The sequence below is a fragment of the Lepidochelys kempii genome, chromosome 1, assembly GCF_965140285.1.
Source record: "Lepidochelys kempii isolate rLepKem1 chromosome 1, rLepKem1.hap1, whole genome shotgun sequence".
Classification (NCBI taxonomy): Eukaryota; Metazoa; Chordata; order Testudines; family Cheloniidae; genus Lepidochelys; species Lepidochelys kempii.
In genome coordinates this window covers 223,965,350-223,986,599 of record NC_136380.1, presented here as the reverse complement: position 1 = coordinate 223,986,599, position 21,250 = coordinate 223,965,350, and the positions used below count along the sequence as shown (strand labels likewise).

Below are 21,250 nucleotides of genomic sequence, written 5' to 3'. Positions count from 1 at the left end.
CTGGTGCGCAGTAAATGTTCTCTAGTGCTTTTTAACTTAGTGCTGTTTCAAACAGCACTACATTAAAGAGCACTTGGGAACATTACAAAGAGATTACTCATTACAGCATATACAAAGAAAGGCCCTGGAAATCCTGATTTTTCGACAACTACATAAAAAACCCTCAAAAAGTGTTAAAAATAAACCCTGCAACATGAAATAAGCAGCTCTGAGAAACAGAAGCAGTAAAAACAAATCATGAGATAAAAAGATGCATCTCTGATCTTTAGGGAACCTAGGCAGGCCGAACATCTTCAGACTTCTCAGCAGCATCTGAAGCCCTGTTGATGTAACCCAATATAGTTATACAGGAATCATCTCAATAACCAGGTCAATGTGCAGTATTCACAGAGCAGCTCCAATTCCATCACGGTAGTCTATGATTGCATTTCAACCTTGTGCAGCTAAAACTGCACAGAATCCATTGCTGACACTTCTGGTCATCAAGGAGTTCATTTTCTGGCACAGATCTTTCTCCAGCCCTGAGCAGCTCAAGAGGAATTTGAACAGGACTTCTCCAGAAGCAGAAAACCCAACATGACTACTGCATGCACACGGTGTCCAAAGTAACCATTGAAAACGGTTCTGTGCTATAGAATACTGACATTCATTTCAACTTCAACAGGTATTCCTCTGCTCATTTAAATGCCACTCAACAATCATTAGCAATTTGAACTATTCTTCTTACTCACTTTGTATCACATTGTTCAAGGACATTTTGAATCCATTTGGAAATGCATTTTCAGGGTTGGAGTTACCATCTACAGCTTCTGAATACATTCAGAGGATCAGCTGTCCAAATTCAAAACACTGATTCTAATATAGCTGACTTTTTTAGGCTAGCAAAGAACGTGGATTGATTGTCTTAATTCAGCATTTCTGAAAAATGATGTACAGTGAGCACATTCAGGGAAAATACAAGCCTATATTAGCTTTGAAACTGATCTTTCATTGATTTTTGAAAAACAGGAGAAGAACTTGACCCTCAAATAAAACAATTAATAGTCAGTGAAAAGTCACTCAGCAGTTTCCTGGTTCTGCAGAGAGAGCTTCTTAGCACATACAAACTCTTAAAGTTACACACGAGAACATATCATGTAATAAAAATATATAGAGTTACTTCACATTATGAGATTCAGAACTGCCATTATAGTAAAAATGTTTATTTTGAAAGGAAGGACAGTTATTGTATCCGTTAAAGAAAATAAACCCCAAAATGTTTTCATTTTTCACTACTGTTATTATTCAAAGCATACAAATTGCCATGACATTAAAACAGGAAACATCTGAATTTTTGTTCATGTTGTGACTCAGAACACAAAACCAATTATATTGCATTACAGTGCACTGTATCAATTATTTGCGGGTCTAATGCAATCTTTTGCATCACACTCTTGTAGAACAATTTAGCACTCACTAGCAGTTAATTATGAATTCAGGGAAAAAGAATTTTTACTATTAAGTCACAAATCTGCTTATCCTCTAGTGATTGGAAAGACTGGAAATTAAAATAAATCTCATTAGCCAACAGAATAATTATAGTATTTGTCTCAAAACTGAAGCAAGTCAAGACAAAAATTTTCTTATGAATGGATTGAATTAAAACCAAACTATTCTTACCTACAAGTCCCAATGATCCCTATAGTTATTATCTATTGAATTCCGGGGGAGGACGGGGTAGAAAAGAAAGAATTTTCATGGGAAAGTACTCTCTCTTTTTCAAATTACATATATGACTTAATACTTAGCCATTAAAAGTTTAATTTGGAGATTTTTAAATGGCATAGCAATTTACCTTCAAGTCTAAAATAATAGTTATGCACATTACTGCAAGGTAAAAAAGATAGTTTAATTCGTCCATTTTGAACTTTCAACACATTGTCCTCTGAGCTTCAAATGATGCAGATATTCAGCTTAATTACAGAGTCTGGAACCTAGCAGATTCTTATAATATTCAAGATTTTTTTTTCTATAAATGCATTAGCTTTCTAGAAGCATCATCAAACAATCACTTCTCTGTAAGTTGAGGACACTGGGTCTTCAGTCTTGTACTTTACCATGTACTGGGGACATGAATACCCAGTGTAACACCACACACATTTACACGTTACAGCATATGAAGAAGCATTCCATTTCGACCAGCATGGAAATTTTAAAGCTTATACTGATACTTTCTAGAGTCATTATGGCAGAAACAAACCTGTAACCGAGCTTTTCATTTAGGTTATTTTTTCTGTTACAAGAAAAAATTGAGTTTGATCCTAATTCTTTGCGAAGGAAAAGATTAGGTTTTTATGACAACACACCTGGTGTGTGAAAGCCTCCCAAATTATGAAGCATGTACTTAGAGTTATTTCTCCCTTAATACGCTCCTCAGTCAGCAGAGACTAGACTTTTTTTTCCTTTTTTTATTGTGGCATTACTGTGGGAAAGCTCAAATGAAGCGAGTTTTGGATTTTGTTCTTTAGGTGCTGAGTTTTGTGGTCACCTTGATCTCTTCCTGGCACAAGCTCCTGATTTTTGGGCCAGTTGCTGAGTCAAGCACTCTTTTACACACACACACACACACACACACACACACACCCCACCCCTCACCCTTAAGGCTGATAGGACCTTGCTCCAGTGAAGTGTAGCCATTGTGAGAGGCCACTTTCACCCAGAGTGAAGAGGTCCCTAGTGTAACTTGGATCTCCCCATGAAGGGATTTGCAGATGATTATGGAAGCCCTACAAACAGAGCAGAGCACTGGAATGATGTGGTGTGAACAGCTGATGTTGCCAAACAGATGGGCCAGGATATTCTGAATCAATTACAGGTCTTTGAGGTTGGCTGTTTCATACCTAGGTTCAGAAAATTACAATAATCAAGTCTTGACTCTTCCTGCTAGCTGCAGATGGAAAGGGTATTTTTCACTGCCGTGAAGGAGTAAGAAATTAAGGTGAATACTGAGTCTGCCAACTGACTTTATCTGAGAGCAGCTGTCCTCAGTAAAAGGTGTTACTATAAAGCTGGGGAGGTCTGAAGTGCTCCCTTCTCCCCACCAGAAGGAGCAAAATGTATCCTACTTTTCATCCAGTTGCTGATCTACACAAAGCCATCCGACACTTGGGATATGGTGCTGTGTCTCTCATGTGACAATGATCTGAGCTGCAGGTTATCATTTTGTCATGGGCATTTTGGTTTTTGCTGTTTCAGAGTCTCCCCTAGTGTTTTCAATGAGAAATTGAAGCAAATGTGGGAGAACATAGGTCCCCATGGCATTGTTTAGGTTTTCAGCCAAGAACTAGAAATAAAAGCAATTTTCTGACCAGCTCTAACAATTACAGATTTTAGTCCCACTAATGCAATCTTTTTCATATCATGAGCTGAAGCTTGACTGGTAGGGCCCTAACCAATTCAGGGTCCATTTTGGTCAATTTCACGGTCATAAGTAAGTTTCATGATTTCAGTTATTTAAATCTGAAATTTCACACTGTTGTAATTGTAACGGGCCTGACCCAAAAAGGAGGGGTGGTCACGACATTAATGTGTGTGTGTGGGGTGGGGGGGTTTGCAGTACTGCTACTCTTACTTCTGTGCTGCTACAGGTGGCGGGGCTGCCTTCAGAGCTAGGTAGTTGGAGAGCTGTTGCTGCTGGCAGGGAGCCCAGCTCTGAAGGCAGAGCTGCCACCAGCAGCAGTAAGGATGGCATGGTATGGTGTTGCCACCCTGACTTCTGTGTTGCTGCCTGCAGAGCTGGGCCCTCAGTCAGCAGCTGCCACCCTCTGGCCGCCTGGCTCTGAAGGCAGAAGTGCAGAAGAAAGGATGGCATGGTATGGTGTTGCCACCCTTACTTCTGTGCTGTTGCTGGTGGGGTGCTGCCTTTAGAGCTGAGCGGCCAGACAACAGCTGCTGCTCTCTGGCAGCCCAGCTCTGAAGGCAGCAGTGCAGAAGTAAGGCTGTCAATACCACGATCATCCCCACCCCTAAAATAACCCTGCGACTCCCCTGCAACTCCTTTTTGGGTCAGAACCCCCAGTTTGAGAAACTCTGGTATCCCCTGTGAAATCGGTAAAATATAGGGTAAAATCAATGGTCCATGACGCATTTTTCACTGACTGGGAAAGCTCCAGGATACTGGATGTACTTAGGGCAAACAGGAGACACTGCTCTTTGAGAATTAGCTTGCTCAGGAATGGAAATTAATTCATTGGGTGTTTCTAAAACACTGGCTGGACTATGGTATGATTTATGGATAGGTGATACGTAGAGGTGGTTGGGGAAAAAGGGTTTTCCCCCATAAAAAATCTCAAATGAAAAATCATTGTTAAAATTTGTCAAACAATTTCAGTTCCCTCCTGGAAAATTTTGAATGGATTAAAACAAAACACCAAAATAAATTGACATTTTAAACTGAAACTAAACAAAAAACTGCCAGAACTGAAATTCTCCTATGAAAAATTTCAATTTTGACAAAACTGTATTTTCAGCAAGGAAACTTTCTGCATGAAAAAAAATTAGCCAGCTCTAATAGTACATTTTCTTCTCCAGAGGAGGAGTTGACAGTCTCATTTAACAGGGGTCTCCTCGTATGCTGGACTCTTATTAGCCCTGAAGAAATGCATGAGAATCACAGATGGCAGCCTGGTTTTCCCATAGTGCTTCTAATGCTTCCTGTTGAGAGAATGGCTGAAATTCTGAGAAGAGAAGTATCATATTATTGGGCCTACATCCAATGTATGGATCCAAAAGACCATCTCAGATTTGGGTGGTATTCTAGTAGGAGATGGCAGATAATTCTTCACAAAAGGGAGGTGCTGGTTTCTGGAGTGGAATGGAAAATTTGTGTTAAGACAATTTATGGTCAATAGCACTAGGTCAGTGAAGTTTGATTTATTGGCTGCTATGGGAAAGGAGAGGTGGGATTTCTTTGCCTCTTCCATCGCTAGATCAAAGACTCACAAGAATTTCAACTCTTCTGTGATTGCACATATTTTTTGCAAGTAACATTTGTTTCTTTCTGCTCTCAGCCTTCAGGAATGGTAATGAGTCTAGAATGCAGGGAGGTGGTAGATCGGGTGTGTTCCTTGTAATCCCTTCATCCATACCCAATCTGAAAATCAGATCCAGTGTGTTTGTAGGTCTAGAGATTACCAGTCAGACACAGTAAACGTGCAGATGAGGTTTGGGATATTGTATCAAAAGGCACGGTCAACATGGATGTAGGAATCTTCTGGTACACCAGTTCTTGAGAATTTCACAACCACATCAGAGAGCAAGTCGTTTAGTTCTCTTAGAAAACCTTGGGGTTCTGTTTTGTTTGTTTTTGTTTTCCAAGTACTGTAGATAAGCATGACATACATGTAGTACTCATATCTGAATATGCAGGCTAGCTACATTCTCACAGCATTTTGACCCAAGGTGGCATTTCTTGCATTTCAGACTAGACTGGAACAGGATGGCTAATCTCTCTCCCTCCTTGTCTTATACAGCTCTAAATGCAATAAGTATCCCCTGTGTGCCTACATCACCATCCAGACAGAAATTCTGATACAGACCAAGTTAGGGAACATTTGTGAACAAAGGCTTCCTAATCAGGGGGCTTTGCATTCAACAGTGGCGGCTTGAGACCCTCATGTTATTGATTTCATCTGTCAAGCTTGTTTTGAAATTGGTGTTGATCCCCAATATTTTAGGAACAGACTTTAGGCAGTTTGGGAATGATGGAAGATGTAAGCCTGTGGCCTGACCTTTTGCTGTTCCCTATGTCAGGACAGGCTCTTCTTCCCGCTGGCAGGGGAATGGGTGAGGGGGGGGCGAGGCGCTTCCTGGGCTAAGATTTCAAAGCTTTGAGACCCAGAAAGTCTAGCTGTTTTCTGAATTCCTGGCTACAGGAAAGAGGCCCTACTGTGCTTCCTGTTTGCAGGACAGGCAGTGTTGCTCTTTCTGTTGGGTGCTTCTCATTGGTGGAAAGAGGTTAATACTACTTTTTTGAATTGAAGCAATTGTATGGTTATTGGCTTGTGCTGGTAGCTTTTCTCCTTTTCTGTTGCTGATGGAAGGAAGGAAGGAAGAAGAAAAATGAAACTGCAAAGACTGATGAGCAGACTCTTAAAGGCCTGCTTATCCTCCGTTCCCTGTTTGGAACGTATCCTTTCTTTTCTTGAGGCGTCAGCTCTAGTTTGGCTGCCTGAAGTCACATATGAAATGCATGTATAGATCTAGTTGCCCAACTCACGGTACTGCATGATTGACTGTCTCTTTTTAGGAAAGGATGAAACTGGAATAATGCAAGGTTTTGAGAGATCCATGAGCAGAGCTGTGGGGGAGAAACTTGCAAAGCACCTATTTCCTCTAGGCCCAGGTCTAACTAGTGCTCTCAGTATGTTATTCTGGGGGATAAAACATTCCAATAGAAAACCTTCACAACTGGAATCTTAGCTAATTCTTTACAATAAAAATAAAGAAAGCCACCATTCAGTCATTGTTGCTTATTATAGGCTATACACACTCCAAAACATGCTTGTGCTGCCTTTATTCTAAAGTGTTAAACTAGTTAACAATGTAGAAACAAATTCAATAGTTTTATGTAACACTGACTATTATTGCAACAGGTCTATTAACTATTTAATTTAAAGCTACTGAAGTCAAAAACAATATTTTCCATTGCAATATATGCACTTCACATGCCTATGTTCCAAATTTCCTTTGGAGATAAATAGACAAACAATCAAAATGAAATAAACATCTGAAACAATTTAAAAAGTTGAAAACGTTGGTGTGCACGTCAGTGAAAGAAAAAATACCAATACTATATCTCAAACTGAACCTTTAAATCTAACCCTCTCCTATCTGAACAGAATTACTTTGCTCACTAATGGAGCTGATGGGAAGACACAGCCCTGGTCTACACTCGGGGGTGGGGAGGGGGGTTTGGACCTAAGATACACAACTTCAGCTGCACTATTTGCGTAGCTGAAGTCAGCATATCTTAGGTCGACTTACCCAGCCGTGAGGACAGCGGCGAGTCCACTGCTGCCACTCCCCCATCGAGTCCGCTTCCGTCTCTCGCAAGCTGGAGTTCCGGAGTTGACTGGGAGCGCGTTCAGGGATCAATTTATCACGTCTAGGTGAGATGCGATAAATTGATCCCCGATAGACCGATCACTACTGGCCAATCTGGTGGGTAGTGAAGACCTGCCCCCAGACTTCAGTTTTTTTTAAAGACAACTGCTCTCTTCCTTAAACATGCTTATTGAAGTATATAATTAGGTTCCTTCATTTTTGGTTTTTATTTAATTTTTCCCAGGAATTTATCAGTGTTTATTACAACAAAAAAAGGTGAAAATCAGTGCAAAAAAATTCATTTTTCTGGGTAAATATCAGGGTTTATTTTGTTGGATGGAAAGACAGGGGATAAAAGGATTCAGTATATTAATGCTTTGATTAACAGAATTCAATGTCGTTTGCGGAAAACAAACAATTCAAAACAATGCTACCTCTGAGTTTAAGAAAACAAAACATCTCTAATCCCCAAATAAAACTTTTCAATTGACTAAGTAGTTAACTGTTTTAGACTTAGAACTAGTAGCCTATAAATATTTACATTTAATAATTGCAGCACATACACTCAATATCATCCTTGTCTTTCTTTTTTTTAAACTTTTGAATGCTTCCTTGTGCTCAGATGTATTCTAATACATATTTTCCTTTTCTTGACATTTTAGTGTGTCAAATCCTTAAACCATTATCTGCTAACAGCTTGAAATGTATACATGGTGGACGTGAGATTCATGAGTATGTTCAGATGTCCACGCACTTCAGAGTTTGTGTGCGTGCCTTCCTGTTTTTTTATTGTGTGTATCTTCTAGATTAATAGCCTTACTTCAATAGGCATCTTTGCATACACACACACTAATGTGTTATCATAATCCATTTATCTCATGCACTGTGTTGTATTTTCCTAATAAAACAAGTTTTTATACTTTTGAATGACACAAAAGTAGGGTGAAAAATCAGAAAAAAACCAATACTTTCTATAAAAGCTGGGATTTTCTCGGTAAAAACCAGTTTAAACTGAAAACGAAGGGGCTTATTTCTGGCTTATTGGAAATATTGTACAACCTTCTGAATCTCTTAAGATTCAATTTCTCCACAAAGAATGGGAGATGTCCTATTTAGAGGTGAGCAAACTACTTCTGATTCTAAGCAAGATCTCCCCCACCTTCTGCCTTTGAAACATTATGAAAATTACACCCAATCTGACCCTTTCCGCTAAACAGCGATAGGAACTGGAAGACGACTCGGGTTCCAGGCACCCTAATTCCAGCTCACTCAGCACATGCCAGTTTAGGATAGAGTTAGGTCAGCATGACCTGAAATAGAACTTATTTGAGGTAGTGCAACCAGGTCTGTGACCATGATTTCCTCACTGAAAAGAGAAAGGAAAAAGCCACTTGCAACAAATGCCGGCACTCTGCTGTTCATTGTTTTTGAAAACTGGAATCAAGCTCCGAGAAGTCAGCATGATATAATATATGAAAGAACACAACCTGATCCAAAGGGTTAGAACTGGGTCATAGCTGATGCAGCCAACCCGGTTCTGATTTTGCATCACTGATGCACTTCAGTGATCCTGGTGTTAGTATTAGAATTGGGTCATAGAGGATCTGCCCATAATTACTCTTCTCAGGCCTGCAAACCATTCCCCTCCTTTTACAAAAAGTTTAGAAAGTCCATGGTAATTGCCCATAAAACTTTCATATTTTTAAGACCACATACTAGAGACCATAGCAAGAACCAAGAAAGCGTGGAACCCAGACAGCTTTATCACCTATGCTAGAAGATGAAAAAAATTGATTTCACAGATAACAGAGAAGATAAAGACACAGATATCGCCTATACTTTTAAGCTCTAGGTTCTACCAGAATCTAATTCATTCCTGTGAAGTGTGGGGCACTTTCATGTATGCTTAGTGGAGTTATAAATAGAAGATATTATACGTTAACTTTCAGTTCCAATGGTCCCAGAGTGCTTCAACAAATCATACACATGCAGCCATCTCTGGGCTGGTTCCATCTCTGTGGAACCCAGACAGCTTTATTACCTATGCTACAAGATGAAGATTGATTTCATAGGTAATACAGAGACGATAAAGACACAGATATTGACCACCAGCACATAGCATGATGCACAAGACTAGTGCAGCAAGTCCATACCCCTTCAAAATATAACAGTATAATTACCCAAGCAGAGCACATAGGACCTCAGTTTTCATGTTCTGCTCGAAGAGAGACACACACACACACAGTACACAGCACCACATTCAATTAACCTATCCTGAAAAAAAAAACCTGAAGGGTTAAGTTGACCCTGCTTGGAACCTGAATACGTAGTTTGAGGAAATATAGCTACCCAAGGCATGACGTTTTGGCTACTAAGCCATCCCCTGGTAAAAACCAAACTGCAATCTAATAAAAAATACAGTTTATAAAATCAATACCAATTAGTGCCCTTTCAAGCATCCTAGGACTGGGAGGTACCTCAAGAGGTCATCTAATTCAGTCCCCGGTACTCATGGCAGTACTTAGTATTATCTAGACCATTCCTGGCAGGTGTTTGTCTAACCTGCTCTTAAAAATCTGCAATGATGGAGATTCCGCAACCTCCCTAGGCAATTTATTCCAGTGCTAAACAACACTGACAGTTAGGAAGTTTGTTAGTCTGGTGGTGTTTAACATCTTTATTAATGACATGAATATAGAAAGAAAGAGCCTACTGATCAAAATTTGCAGATGACAAAGCTGGCGCGGGGGTGGGGAGGTTGTCAACACTTTCGAGATTAGAGCTAAAATTCAGAGGGATCTTGATAAAGTGGAGAACTGGGCTATAGACAACAAAATGAAATTCAACAAAGATAAATGTAAGGCGCTACACTTATGGAAGAAAAACCAAATGCACAAATACTGAATGGGGGGATAACTGGCCTGGCAGCAGCACTGCTGAGAAGGATCTGGGAGTTGAGGAATCACAGCCTTAACATGAGTCAGCAATCTGATCCTGTTGCAGAAAAAGCAAATGCAATTTTAGGTTGCATTAACAGCGGCACAGCATGGAAGTCACAGGTAGTTACACTACAGCTCAACTTGGTGCTGGTTAGACCTCAGCTGGAGTGTCCAGTTTTGGTCACCAATGTATAGAAAGGACTTGGAGAAACTGGAAAGGAACCAGAGGCAAGCAACAAAGATGATCAAAGGGATGGAATGTAAACCATATGAGCAAAATCTGAAAGAACTGGGTATGTTTAGTTTGGAAAAGAGGAGATTAAGGGGAGACATGATAGTGGTCTGGAAACACTTGAAAGTCTACAAATATTGTCCAGAGATTACTTTTGGCCTACATTTTACATTTTTCTTACTGTATCACACAGTTCTCTCTTGCCACAGAGGGCAGGACAAGAGGCAATGGGGTCAAACTACAGCACAGCAGATTAAGATTAAATCTCAGGAAAAGCTTCCTAACTAAGAACAGTAGGACAATGGAACAGACTGCCTAGGGAAGTTGTGCAGGCTCCTTCACTGGAGATTTTCAAGAGGAGGCTGGATAGCCATCTGTCTTGGATGGTTTATACCCAACAAATCTTGCATCTTGGCAGGAGATTAGACTTGGTGGTCCCCTTCTAACCCTATGATTCTATGACCAGTTCCACAATGGCACTTCGGCAGTGTGATGCTGAGCTTCACAAGGCCTAACTTTTCGGTGCCTAGAAAAACCACAGGAACAACACTGCAATCCACAAAGCCTGAGTTAGGCACCTCAGCTCCCCTACACAATGAATGGGGAGAGATAGGCACCTTGGAATGCGAGTCATACAGCCAGCACACTGGGGAAGGAGCCACCTAAATTAGCCAATGGGAGACGGTGAAGAGAGGGGTGTTTGAGAAGCTCCACTCCTCCGAGTTTGACACCGAAATCCAGGCTTCAGGGAGACACCCAGCTCTGTTTGCAACCCATGAACCTGGGGGAGATGGGTGCTCCTGCACCTAACTTGTGTGTGGATCCAGATGGGGTAGGCATGCTCGGAGGCTGCCTAACTCTGTACAAAACAGCTGGAGAGTGGGGAGGGAGCCCCTGATTTATAACCATTAGCCCAGTAGATAGGGTACCCATCCAGAATGTGGAAGACTCTGGTTCAAGTCCTGCTCTGCTTGATGAGAAGGAATTTCCTGCTTTCAAGTGAGTACCCTTGCCATGGGACGAACAAACCATTCTCACTCTCTTTAGCCCAATCACTATTTAATTATTCAGTTATTTAATTAATGTGAAATAATGAAAATAGGAGCAATTGAGGGAAGCCCACATCAGAATATCCTTTAGCCCAACAGTTAGGGCACTCACCTGAGAGGGGCAGATCCCTATTCAAATCCCTTCTCATCAGGCAGAGGGAGACAACCCAGGCAGGTAACTTAACCATGGGACTAGAAGTCATAAGGAAAGTCTTCCTCCATCTCCACCAGTTGCTTTGCGTAGAGGTAAGCCACCTCTGAGCACACAACCCCGTTTGGGCCCCAGACACTTGTTAAGTGGGCAAACAAGTATCTTCCCTCCGTTTGTGCATTTCTCAGGGGCTTAGACAGCCAGGCACCTACAGCAAGGCATCCCTGTACATGCCGTGAAGCAGACATTTAGGCATCTAGGGAACTTTTACTGCAAACACTTCAGTGCCAACAGGGTTAGGTAGCAGATGAGCAGGGCTTTTGTGGATCATAAAGGATCCTAAAAACAGGATTTAAGCACTTAAATTTAAGACTCAGGCATCTAAGTACCTCTATGGTTCCACACCTGAGTGCCTTAAAGGTAAAATCCAAGATTTTGAATTTGACTCAATAGTCTAGTGAGAGCCTGTGTAACTAGCAGAGGGAATATTTGATAGGTCCACAGTAGCAAGTGTTGGTGAGGAGATGAACTACACATGTTGTCAGGTTTAGTTAGTGAGTCACTATAAATGTTCAAAAACAAATAAGAAGGGCTTTTCACTACATTGTTTGTTCAAGTTGTCACTCAAGTTTTGCTCCTACCCCAACTCCTTTCCACATACAGAAGCCTGCAGCTCAAAGTAAGCAGTGCTTCAAGCTCAAGTTAGCTAGCCTGGAGGTGGGAAGAGGGGATTGAAGCTCAAGTGCTGCTGTTACTAGAGATACTAATGCAGCGGGGATGCAGCAGCTCAAGTGAAACAACTCAAACTGCTAATGAAGTCATTCTGCATAGCTCTAGAGTTTTTTTGCAACCTGGTCACTCTTGAGTGGGGTAACTCAAGTGTATTAACTCGAGCAAACTGTTGCAGTGAAGACATGCCTTAAAAGAGCAAGTTTTCTCCACCAATATCCATGCACTTCACTGTTTGCAAAACCCTCTTAGAAGCTCAGAACATTTCTCCCCCCCCCGCACTTATTTCTTTTGCATTTCAGTAGAAAAATATTAATCCCCCCCATCCCCATCGTTTTTAAAAGAGCAGAAGTCCATATGGGTGCCTGTTTATTTCTTTATGATGCAGCATCATAGACATTAGCAGGAATATGAAGGATCTCTAGAAATGAATCAGGCCTGGTCTAGTTGAATTAGGTACATCACTCCAAGGTGTGAAAAATCCACACCCCTGATCAATGAAGTTATGCTGACTTCCTCCCTGTGTAGATGTATCCAAGCTGATGGAAGAATGCTCCCATTGACCTAGCTCCCATTGCTCAGGCAGGTGTTGTTCCTACACTGATGGATAGGCTGCATCAACACCATGGGGTTATACCAACATTACTACACCGTAACTATAGTGATATAGTCCCTGTACTGCACACATGGCCTCAGTTCATATGCCTTGCTCAAGAAAACTTACTGATTTCAGTGAAGAGTTCTTGAATAAATCATTCTAGATAGGACCCTTGGTTAATTGTTTGCTGCACAATAGCAGAGGGAATTCACACACTGGAGCAAATTTGGTCTAGAGAGTTTTATTGAATTTACTGGGAGCCTTATGCAAGTATTGAAGAGAATTTAGCCTACCTACCTTTGGTGTGTTACCTAAAGTGTATTACACCAAAAATGGGTGGCATAAATTCTCTTTGCTAATACTTGCATAAGGCTCTCAGTGTTACACCAAAACTGATAGATGTTTTTGTTCCTTTCTTGTTTCATTTCATTTTTCATCAGTCAAAAAAAAGATTGTTTTTTTAAAAACAGATCATTTCAACTGGAGGAAATTCTTTACCATGTAATAGAAATTTCTTCACCATGTAAGAATTCTAAGGGAGATAAAGTGGAAAGCTGGCAAACACCCCATTCTAACAAAAGAGGCCTTATCAGATATACTGTGTATTTTTTTGTTTAGAGAAGTAAGACTATCCTAAACATGGTAGCATATTGTTTTGACAAAGATAAGCTTTACAAAGATAAGCCTATACATATAAAGATATCTTTCTAAATTCTCTCTCATACCAGTCACTTTTTTGCCATACCAACTTGTGCATAAATAGAAAGGAAGACATGATTTCTCTAAAGTCAACTGCTATTTTGGTCCAAGGGTTAAACAGTAGAGCATGATGCAAGAATCATGGAGCCAGCACCATCCATGTGCTTAATATGAAGCACATGTTCAGCGTCAGTTTTCTGGGACCCAAGGTTCTCAAGTCAACTCTCATCTTGGTCTCTCACACTCACCAATATACTAGTAAAAACGTTAGTCCTTTTATGAGAGCCTCATCTTCTTAAGCTATAGAGTTATTAGCTAACAAATGGGCTCATGAATATAATTTGTCTACATATTGCAGGATTTCAACAACTATCCGAGATACATACTTTTGGCAGCAAAAGAAAAAAAAGTGTCCTGATTCTGGAACTTGCATTCCTTTCCAATTCTGTGTTTTTAATTAACATTTCTTTTGCATGGCAAAGCATTGATGGCTTCAGTTTTTAACATTAAATGGGATACTCCTTTTTAAACCTTAAAAAACAAAGCTTGATAAAACAGTACCAATACTGCAATACCATAATGAACTTCTAAACCATAATTCTACAGTAGTCTACACAATTGTGTTACTTACTGTATACATGTCATTTATCAATTTGGTGATAAAGGCTGGAAGAGGGGCATAGTCATAGTAAAAGAACACACTGGTCTTCCGTTCCTGAGGATCTGGATTCGTGTCCTAAAGTCCCAAGTACAGCTAGTTGAAACATATTTGACTGAATGAAAATACAAAGCTAGAATGTTTTGCAGAGATGTATCGGTTTTATCAAACTTTTTCTCTGAAAGACTTAAAGACAGACACACTCACAAACTAGCCTGGGATCCAAAAGTCCCAACTCTACCTGATTCTGTGTGGCATAGGATGAAAACACTCTGCTTTGAGTCAGGCAGACATCTTGAAGCAATGAAAAATGAAAACAAATTTCAAAAATGTTGTAAGTGGCAGTGCAATGGAATTATCGCCTAGGCAGCTCTAGTCAGAAACAAGAGAGTGTATTTGGCACTCACAGCTTCTCTCTTTCTACCCCTCCCCACACAAACACTTTTGCACATCACAGGACTGGCCACAGAATTCAACTAACTGGCATTTTCTGCTCAAGGTGACCAGATCTGAAATGGTAAAGATATTGAAGAACTAAAATGCACTGGCGGAAATGTAAAAATAGGTCTGCATAGTACCTGACTGCAAAATGATTAGCTCAAGCAAATGCCAATAATGTCTGACTACGTGCATGATAATTAACAACAAATTTAAAAACAAAAAAGTAAGCAGCCCTATGAATACAGCATCTGGCATCTTTTAAACTCAGCCCTCATTGAATCTGAAGATCTTTAAACCAAGATTTCTGGCCACTTTCTCTGAGTAACTTCTAGGATATGTTCATATTTACCCTGTTCCCATCTATTTCCCATTAGTGACAGCTGTGCAGACCTTCACTAACTTGAGCATTTGCTTGGTTGAGTTAATATTAGCCACATGCTTTTTCTCACTTTTCATTCAGCTTATCAGCACTGGCATCTTTATGAATCCACTTCATTTAAAATGTTGGCTTCTTTATATATATTGCAGATTGTAATCCCTCCACCCCACAGGATGAAGGCAGCCCTCACTCTATGCCAATTCACAGAGTCTAAGAACAACCTATACACTACCAGATAATGGAAGCCATCATCAGTGTCAAAATTACATTATGTACAGTATGTAATGACATTAGCAATATTTATATAGGAAGGCCTTTGAAGTTGGTTTTTTTTCCACCCAAAAATGTCTCATCATTTTGATCTATACACAAGGGAAAATTACTATGCAAGAAATCCCAAAAAGCAAATTAAAGCATAACAATGGATAGAAAGCTCATTTTTATCCCAGGGCTGATTTCTCATTCTGAGGTTCTTGTGACTTTGATAAATTTTATAATAATGAGGTGTACACATGACCTCTAATAACCAACAGCTTGTAATACGTTCCATCTGCTAGAGAAGTCCCAAGAGGCACTAGCCTTCTACGTCCAAAACTGTTTCTAATTCTTTTCTTCCAATTGAAGAAAAAAGTTAACAGCTATTCAGTTCAGCTCAGCTCTAGAAAGCTTATACCTGACTGGATAGTTGATATTTGAAAATGAAACTTTGCAAATGCATAGAAAAGGATCCTTTTATTCTCCTGCTTGGCTTGCTTCTTCATATCGATCATTTGTTCTAGTTATCTCAAGTGTCTCATCTAAGCCCTATAGGTATACTAGCAGATGTCCAGGCAAGAGCTCCCTCTTCCCTTACCACTCTGACACCCCCTCTGGGTGGGGTTGGTGGCCTGTGATATACAGAAGGTCAGACGAGGCAATCTGGTGGTCCTTTCTGGCCTTAAACTAGGATGCTCTGATACTAGACCTCTTTGCAGCAGAAGATATAGACCACAGCAATGGTAGCAGAGAAAGATAAAACCTGATTTCTGGGCTGTAAAGCAAAGTCAGAGTTTCTGTCCTAAAAACCTGAAATGAGGAGGAAGCTGGGCTCAGTACTGAAAAAGAAAATTGTATAGTGATCCTGAGAAGAGTAAATCAGTGCGTAAGAGCTCTTGATTAAGAGCAATAGAAATGCAGGGCAAGAAAATACTACAAAGTACCTTTTAGGTCTTTTCACAAAGTCATATTCTGAAGACTTGCTCTTGGTGGTTCATCACTTGGTAAATCCATGCTGCCTCTACTGAGGTGGAGATATATATTATTTTTTTCCCATTGACACGAATTTTTCTTTAACCTTTCCAGATATGATCTGTACGGACTGGGTTTGCTGCCACTGTAGCAGCAGATCCATGTTTGTATAGGATAAATTTAATGTCTTCAGAATGACTCCAAAAACAATTGCTCACCAAGAATCTGGAAGCACTCAAGGAGTTTGGGCAAACACCACAGTTGTTTGTCCCTCATGGTTAGTAAAGAAAAAGCAGAGCAATATTCAGTCCACTGTATCCTGAGATTGCCAGGACTCTTTGGGAAGGTAGGATACTGGCAACCCTCATTCATATCTCTGCTTCATGCTAAATGAACTTAGCAATTAATGCCCTAAGCTTCCCTTTTGGGGTAGAAAGTAATTGAGAAGGAGCTGTCCTGTCATGAGGGGTTCCTGTCTGGAGGCCTCAGATTTCCCCGATCCTTCCATTTGACTTTAAGACTGGATGGACACAAAAAATGGCATTTGTCTCACTGGTGAAGATCTCATACTAATGGGCAATTGTCAGGTGTCCAGACTTTTTTTAATACATTAATAAAAATCAGCAACATTTAACAACACTGGTCACAAGCATAAGGCTCATCTCCCCTCCTCACAAGCATTCATGTGTCAGAGCGAAGGAGCGAAGTGTGGGGAGAATTGCTTGTTTGTAGAGGATGGCCATTTTTGCCCACCTGTGGAATTATATTTATGTCTATTAAGCCTGAGCTCTCTGGAAGGGCACAGTCTATAAATCCAAGAATATAAATGTTATAGGCAACAACGAATATCCCAAAACGCAACTGAGCCCTGGTCTACACTAGGAGTTTAGGTCGAATTTAGCAGCGTTTTTTATTTCTTGTTTTGAGCCACTTCATCTACCTTTATACATCTTGCTGGCAGCAGACTGTGCAGTACGACAGCTAGCCAACATCATCTCCTGGGTGCTCGGCAGAAGACTGGGCAGTATGACTAGCCATCATCTTCTGCTGGCTGGACGTTAAAAGACAGCGCACTGCCGGTAGGACTGAATCACCACGAGACGAAACTTAAAAGGGAAATGACCTGGCTGAGTCACTCCCATGTTTGCCCAGGCGCCCGATTAAAAGAGCACCCAGGACTATGTCAATGACGGCTACCAGTCATACTGCACTGTCTGCTGCCAAAAGGCAATTAACTGCTGCTGTGTAGCAATGCAGTACCACGTCTGCCAGCACCCAAGAGACATACGGTGATGGTTTGCTGAGTGGGCTCCATGCTTGCCGTGGTATGGCGTCTGCACAGGTAACTCAAGAAAAAAGGTGCAAAACAATTGTCTGCCCCTGCTTTCACAGAGGGAGGGAACGGGGGCCTGACGATATGTACCCAGAACCACCCACAACAATGTTTTAGCCCCATCAGGCACTGGGATTTCTACCCAGAATTCAGATGGGTGGCGGAGACTGCGGGAACTGTGGGATAGCTACCCACGGTGCAATGCTCCGGAAGTTGATGGTTGCCTCGGTACTGTGGACATACTCCGCTGACTACATGCACTTAGAGCACTTGTGTGGGGACACACAATCAACTGTATAAAACTGCTTTCTACAAAACCGACTTCTATAAATTCGACCTAATTTCGTAGTGTAGACACAAATGTGGCCCATACAATGTACTCACATACTGTACTCTAGGTGTTGGGCAGGGAATAAAAATTCAAGGTTTTAAAAGCATATGAAGCATAATCTTGCTAGGAACATTTAAAAGCTGATGAAAGGCTAATAATGATGAATGAGGAATAAAGAGAGATATTACAGTGAAATAAAGGAAACAAACATCCCACTGGAAAATTGTGTGGCCACTAAATCTAGGGTAATTCTCCCAGGATTAAGATTGCTTCTCCATCATCATCCGTCATCATCCGAAGTCATGTACTGCACGTTCTTCAACCAAGGTAAAGAAACAGTTTATATTACACCTGCCAAAACAGTGCAATTAAAAATACTTATTTCACAACACCACATTTTGTACAGCATATTTCACTTGAGATCATTACAAACTGACTCTGCAAGTCAGTATTTATGAAAGGAACATTTTTCTAACATTGTTTTACACATTGGATAGTCCAAAAATTACTGATCTACCATATTTTTACAGATGGTTTTTTTCTGAAGCATCACAGTTCATAAGTTCTCATTCCTCCCCTTGCTACTCACGAGCACCTGCTGTGACACTATGTTCACATCTGAATTAAACAGCTGGCAGGCACTATTTAAAAAAACCTAGAGATATGATGTTGCAATGACAGATCAGTAGAGATGATGCCGGCTGACACCACCTAAGTTTGTCATAGTCTCTGTAAAACCCTCAGCTTCCACACATCTATGGCCAAGCCACTCCAGTCTATGGAACACTGAAAGGGCAGACAGTATCATCTCTGTCATTTACCATTCCTTTATCCCTTCCTAAACTCCTCCAATACTCTTCCATTTTGATTTTAGTTTCAAGGCACAAGGGAGGGGAGGGGGGAATTCCCCCCTTTTTGAAGCACCAGGCTGCAAGCCTTTAACTGCTCACAAGGAATCTTTGAGGAAAATCAGGTTAAAACTGTTAAGGTGGTCAAGCATATTTAGCCAATTAATCAATCTAGTTGGCTCAACATATTCTTGGAAGCTTTGTTACAGAAGGAATAAATCAGAAGAGGAAACACTGTAACTTAGCACTGCACTTTGGCTAAAAGGAGATAAAGAAGATAGAAATACAGTTGGCCCTAGAATAGCATGCATTCTAGCCTCTACAGCAAGGGTTGGCAACCTTCGGCATGCAGTCCATCACAGTAATCTGCTGGCGGGCCGTGAGACGGTTTGTTTACGTTGACTGTCCACAGCCATGGCCGCCCACAGTTTGCTATTTCCAGCCAATGGGAGCTGCGGAAAGCAGTGTGGGCCACAGGGATGTGCTGGCCACTGCTTACCACAGCTCCCTTTGGCCAGGAACAGTGAACTGCAGCCACTGGAAGCTGCAGGGGACATGACTAGGAATGGTCAATGTAAACAAAATGCCACAAGGCCTGCCAGCGGATTACCCTGATGAGCTGCACGCCGAAGGTTGCTGACCACTGCTCTACAAACTGGAAAAACCAACAACTTAATTCTCTCTTCACCCATCTGAAGGGAGAAAAAAAAACAAACACCTGATTTTCCTTTGTTACCAGCTGGTAGGGGCAGAAAGCACTACAAATATAAAGTTAGCCTTTGTAACATAATATTTCCAGCTAGACAGAGCACTTTGAACACAGAAACAGCTATAGCAGGTCAGACCAATGGGCCATTTAGCTCCGTATCCTGTCTTCTGAGACCAGCCAATGCCAGATGATTTAGAGGGAATGAACACAACAGGGCAATTAGTAAGTGATCTATCTTCCAGTCCCAGATTCTGGCAGCTGGAATTTTAGGGATACTTAGAGCATGGGTGGGGTCCCTGACCAACTTGGTTAATAGCCACTGATTGACCTATCCTCCATGAACTTATCTAATTCTTTTTTTGTTTTTAAAGTTATACTTTTGACTTTCACAACATTCCCTGGTGATGAGTTCCATAGGTTAACTGTGCATTGTGTCAGGAAGTGCTTTCTTATATTTAACACTTGCTGCCTATTAATTTCATTGTGCGACTCCTGGTTCTTGTGGTATGTGAAGGGGTAAATAACACTTCACTATTCACTTTCTCCACACCATTCATGATTTTATAGACTGCTACCAATCCCCCCCTTAGTCATCTCTTTTCCAAGCTAAACAGACAAATGTATGAAAACTGTTCCGTATCCCTTAATAATTTGTATTGCCCTTTCCTTTACTTTTTCCAATTCTAATATATTTTTTAAGATGGGGTGAGCAGAACTGCATGCAGTATTCAAGGTGTGGGTGTACCATGGACTTATATAATGGCATTATATTTTTTGTTTTATTATCCATCCCTTTCCTGATGGTTGCTAACATTCTCAGCTTTTTTGATTCCTGCTACACATTGAGCAGATCTTTTCAGAGAACTATCCACAGTAACTCCAAGATCTCTTTTTTGAGTGGTAACATCTAATTTAGACCCCATCATTTTCTATGTATATTTTGGAATACATTTTCCAATTTGCATTACCTTGCATTTATCAACACTGAATTTCATCTCCCATTTTGTTGCCCAGTCACCAAGTTTTGTGAGATCCCTTCATAACTTGGCAGTCAACTTTGGACTTACCTTATTTTGTGTCATCTGCAAACTTTGTCACCTCACGGTTTACCTCCTTTTCCAGATTATTTATGAATATGAATAGCACAATCCCAGTACAGATTCTTGGGGGACCCCACAATTTACCTCTCCATTGTGAAAACTGACCAGTTTGCTTGTTCAAACGGTGAACATTTAAGGAATATTCTTTAAACGAACAACTGAACAGGCAGGGGAATGGACAAGGACTTTAATGTTCTTTTCTTTAACTTCTATGATGCTAAGGAACAAATAAAACTTAATTACCAACCACACTTTCTCTTTTGCCTGTCACTGTCTGACTATTACTGCAATAGCTATATAAGATGAAGCAAAATCTTCAAGTGAGAATGCATTATAAAAATTATAAAAATACTCTAAGTTACAACATAATACAAGAATGTAGTAGAGAGGTTAATCGAAGTATGAATAATTTATGTTGCTTTACATTAGGATTCAATTCAAAACAATAAGAAAAATCAAAATATACATGAATGAAACCTTTAACCAATACATTAGTTTTAATCTGCATTTGGATGCACCCCATGGATATAAATAGCAACTAATTTTAAATGTAATTGCTCAATTAGTATATTTTTTAGAAGTAGCCAAAGATAGAGATTTGAATGGTGTCCATTTACAGCAACCTCTAAGTAGCTGCCTCTCACTCTAGGTATACTATATAAATAGCCCATCAAGAGGGCCCTCAGAGAGAAACCAGAATGTCATGTGCTTACACTTTTCTTAACTGATTTATTTTTGCTACTC

At 40.5% G+C, this 21,250-nt stretch overlaps 1 protein-coding gene across 1 annotated transcript in view; it reads right to left on the bottom strand.

The window, feature by feature from the left end:
- The window catches only part of LOC140907760 (potassium voltage-gated channel subfamily KQT member 1), a 744,183-nt gene that overhangs the window by 612,268 nt on the left and 110,665 nt on the right, over window positions 1–21,250 (bottom strand). The window contains exons 11-13 of the mRNA XM_073334512.1: window positions 12,908–12,940; window positions 5,389–5,407; window positions 5,050–5,069 (exon numbers count right to left, since the gene is read on the bottom strand). Of these exons, the coding sequence (XP_073190613.1) occupies window positions 5,050–5,069; window positions 5,389–5,407; window positions 12,908–12,940 (72 nt within the window). The remainder of the gene's footprint in view (window positions 1–5,049; window positions 5,070–5,388; window positions 5,408–12,907; window positions 12,941–21,250) is intronic.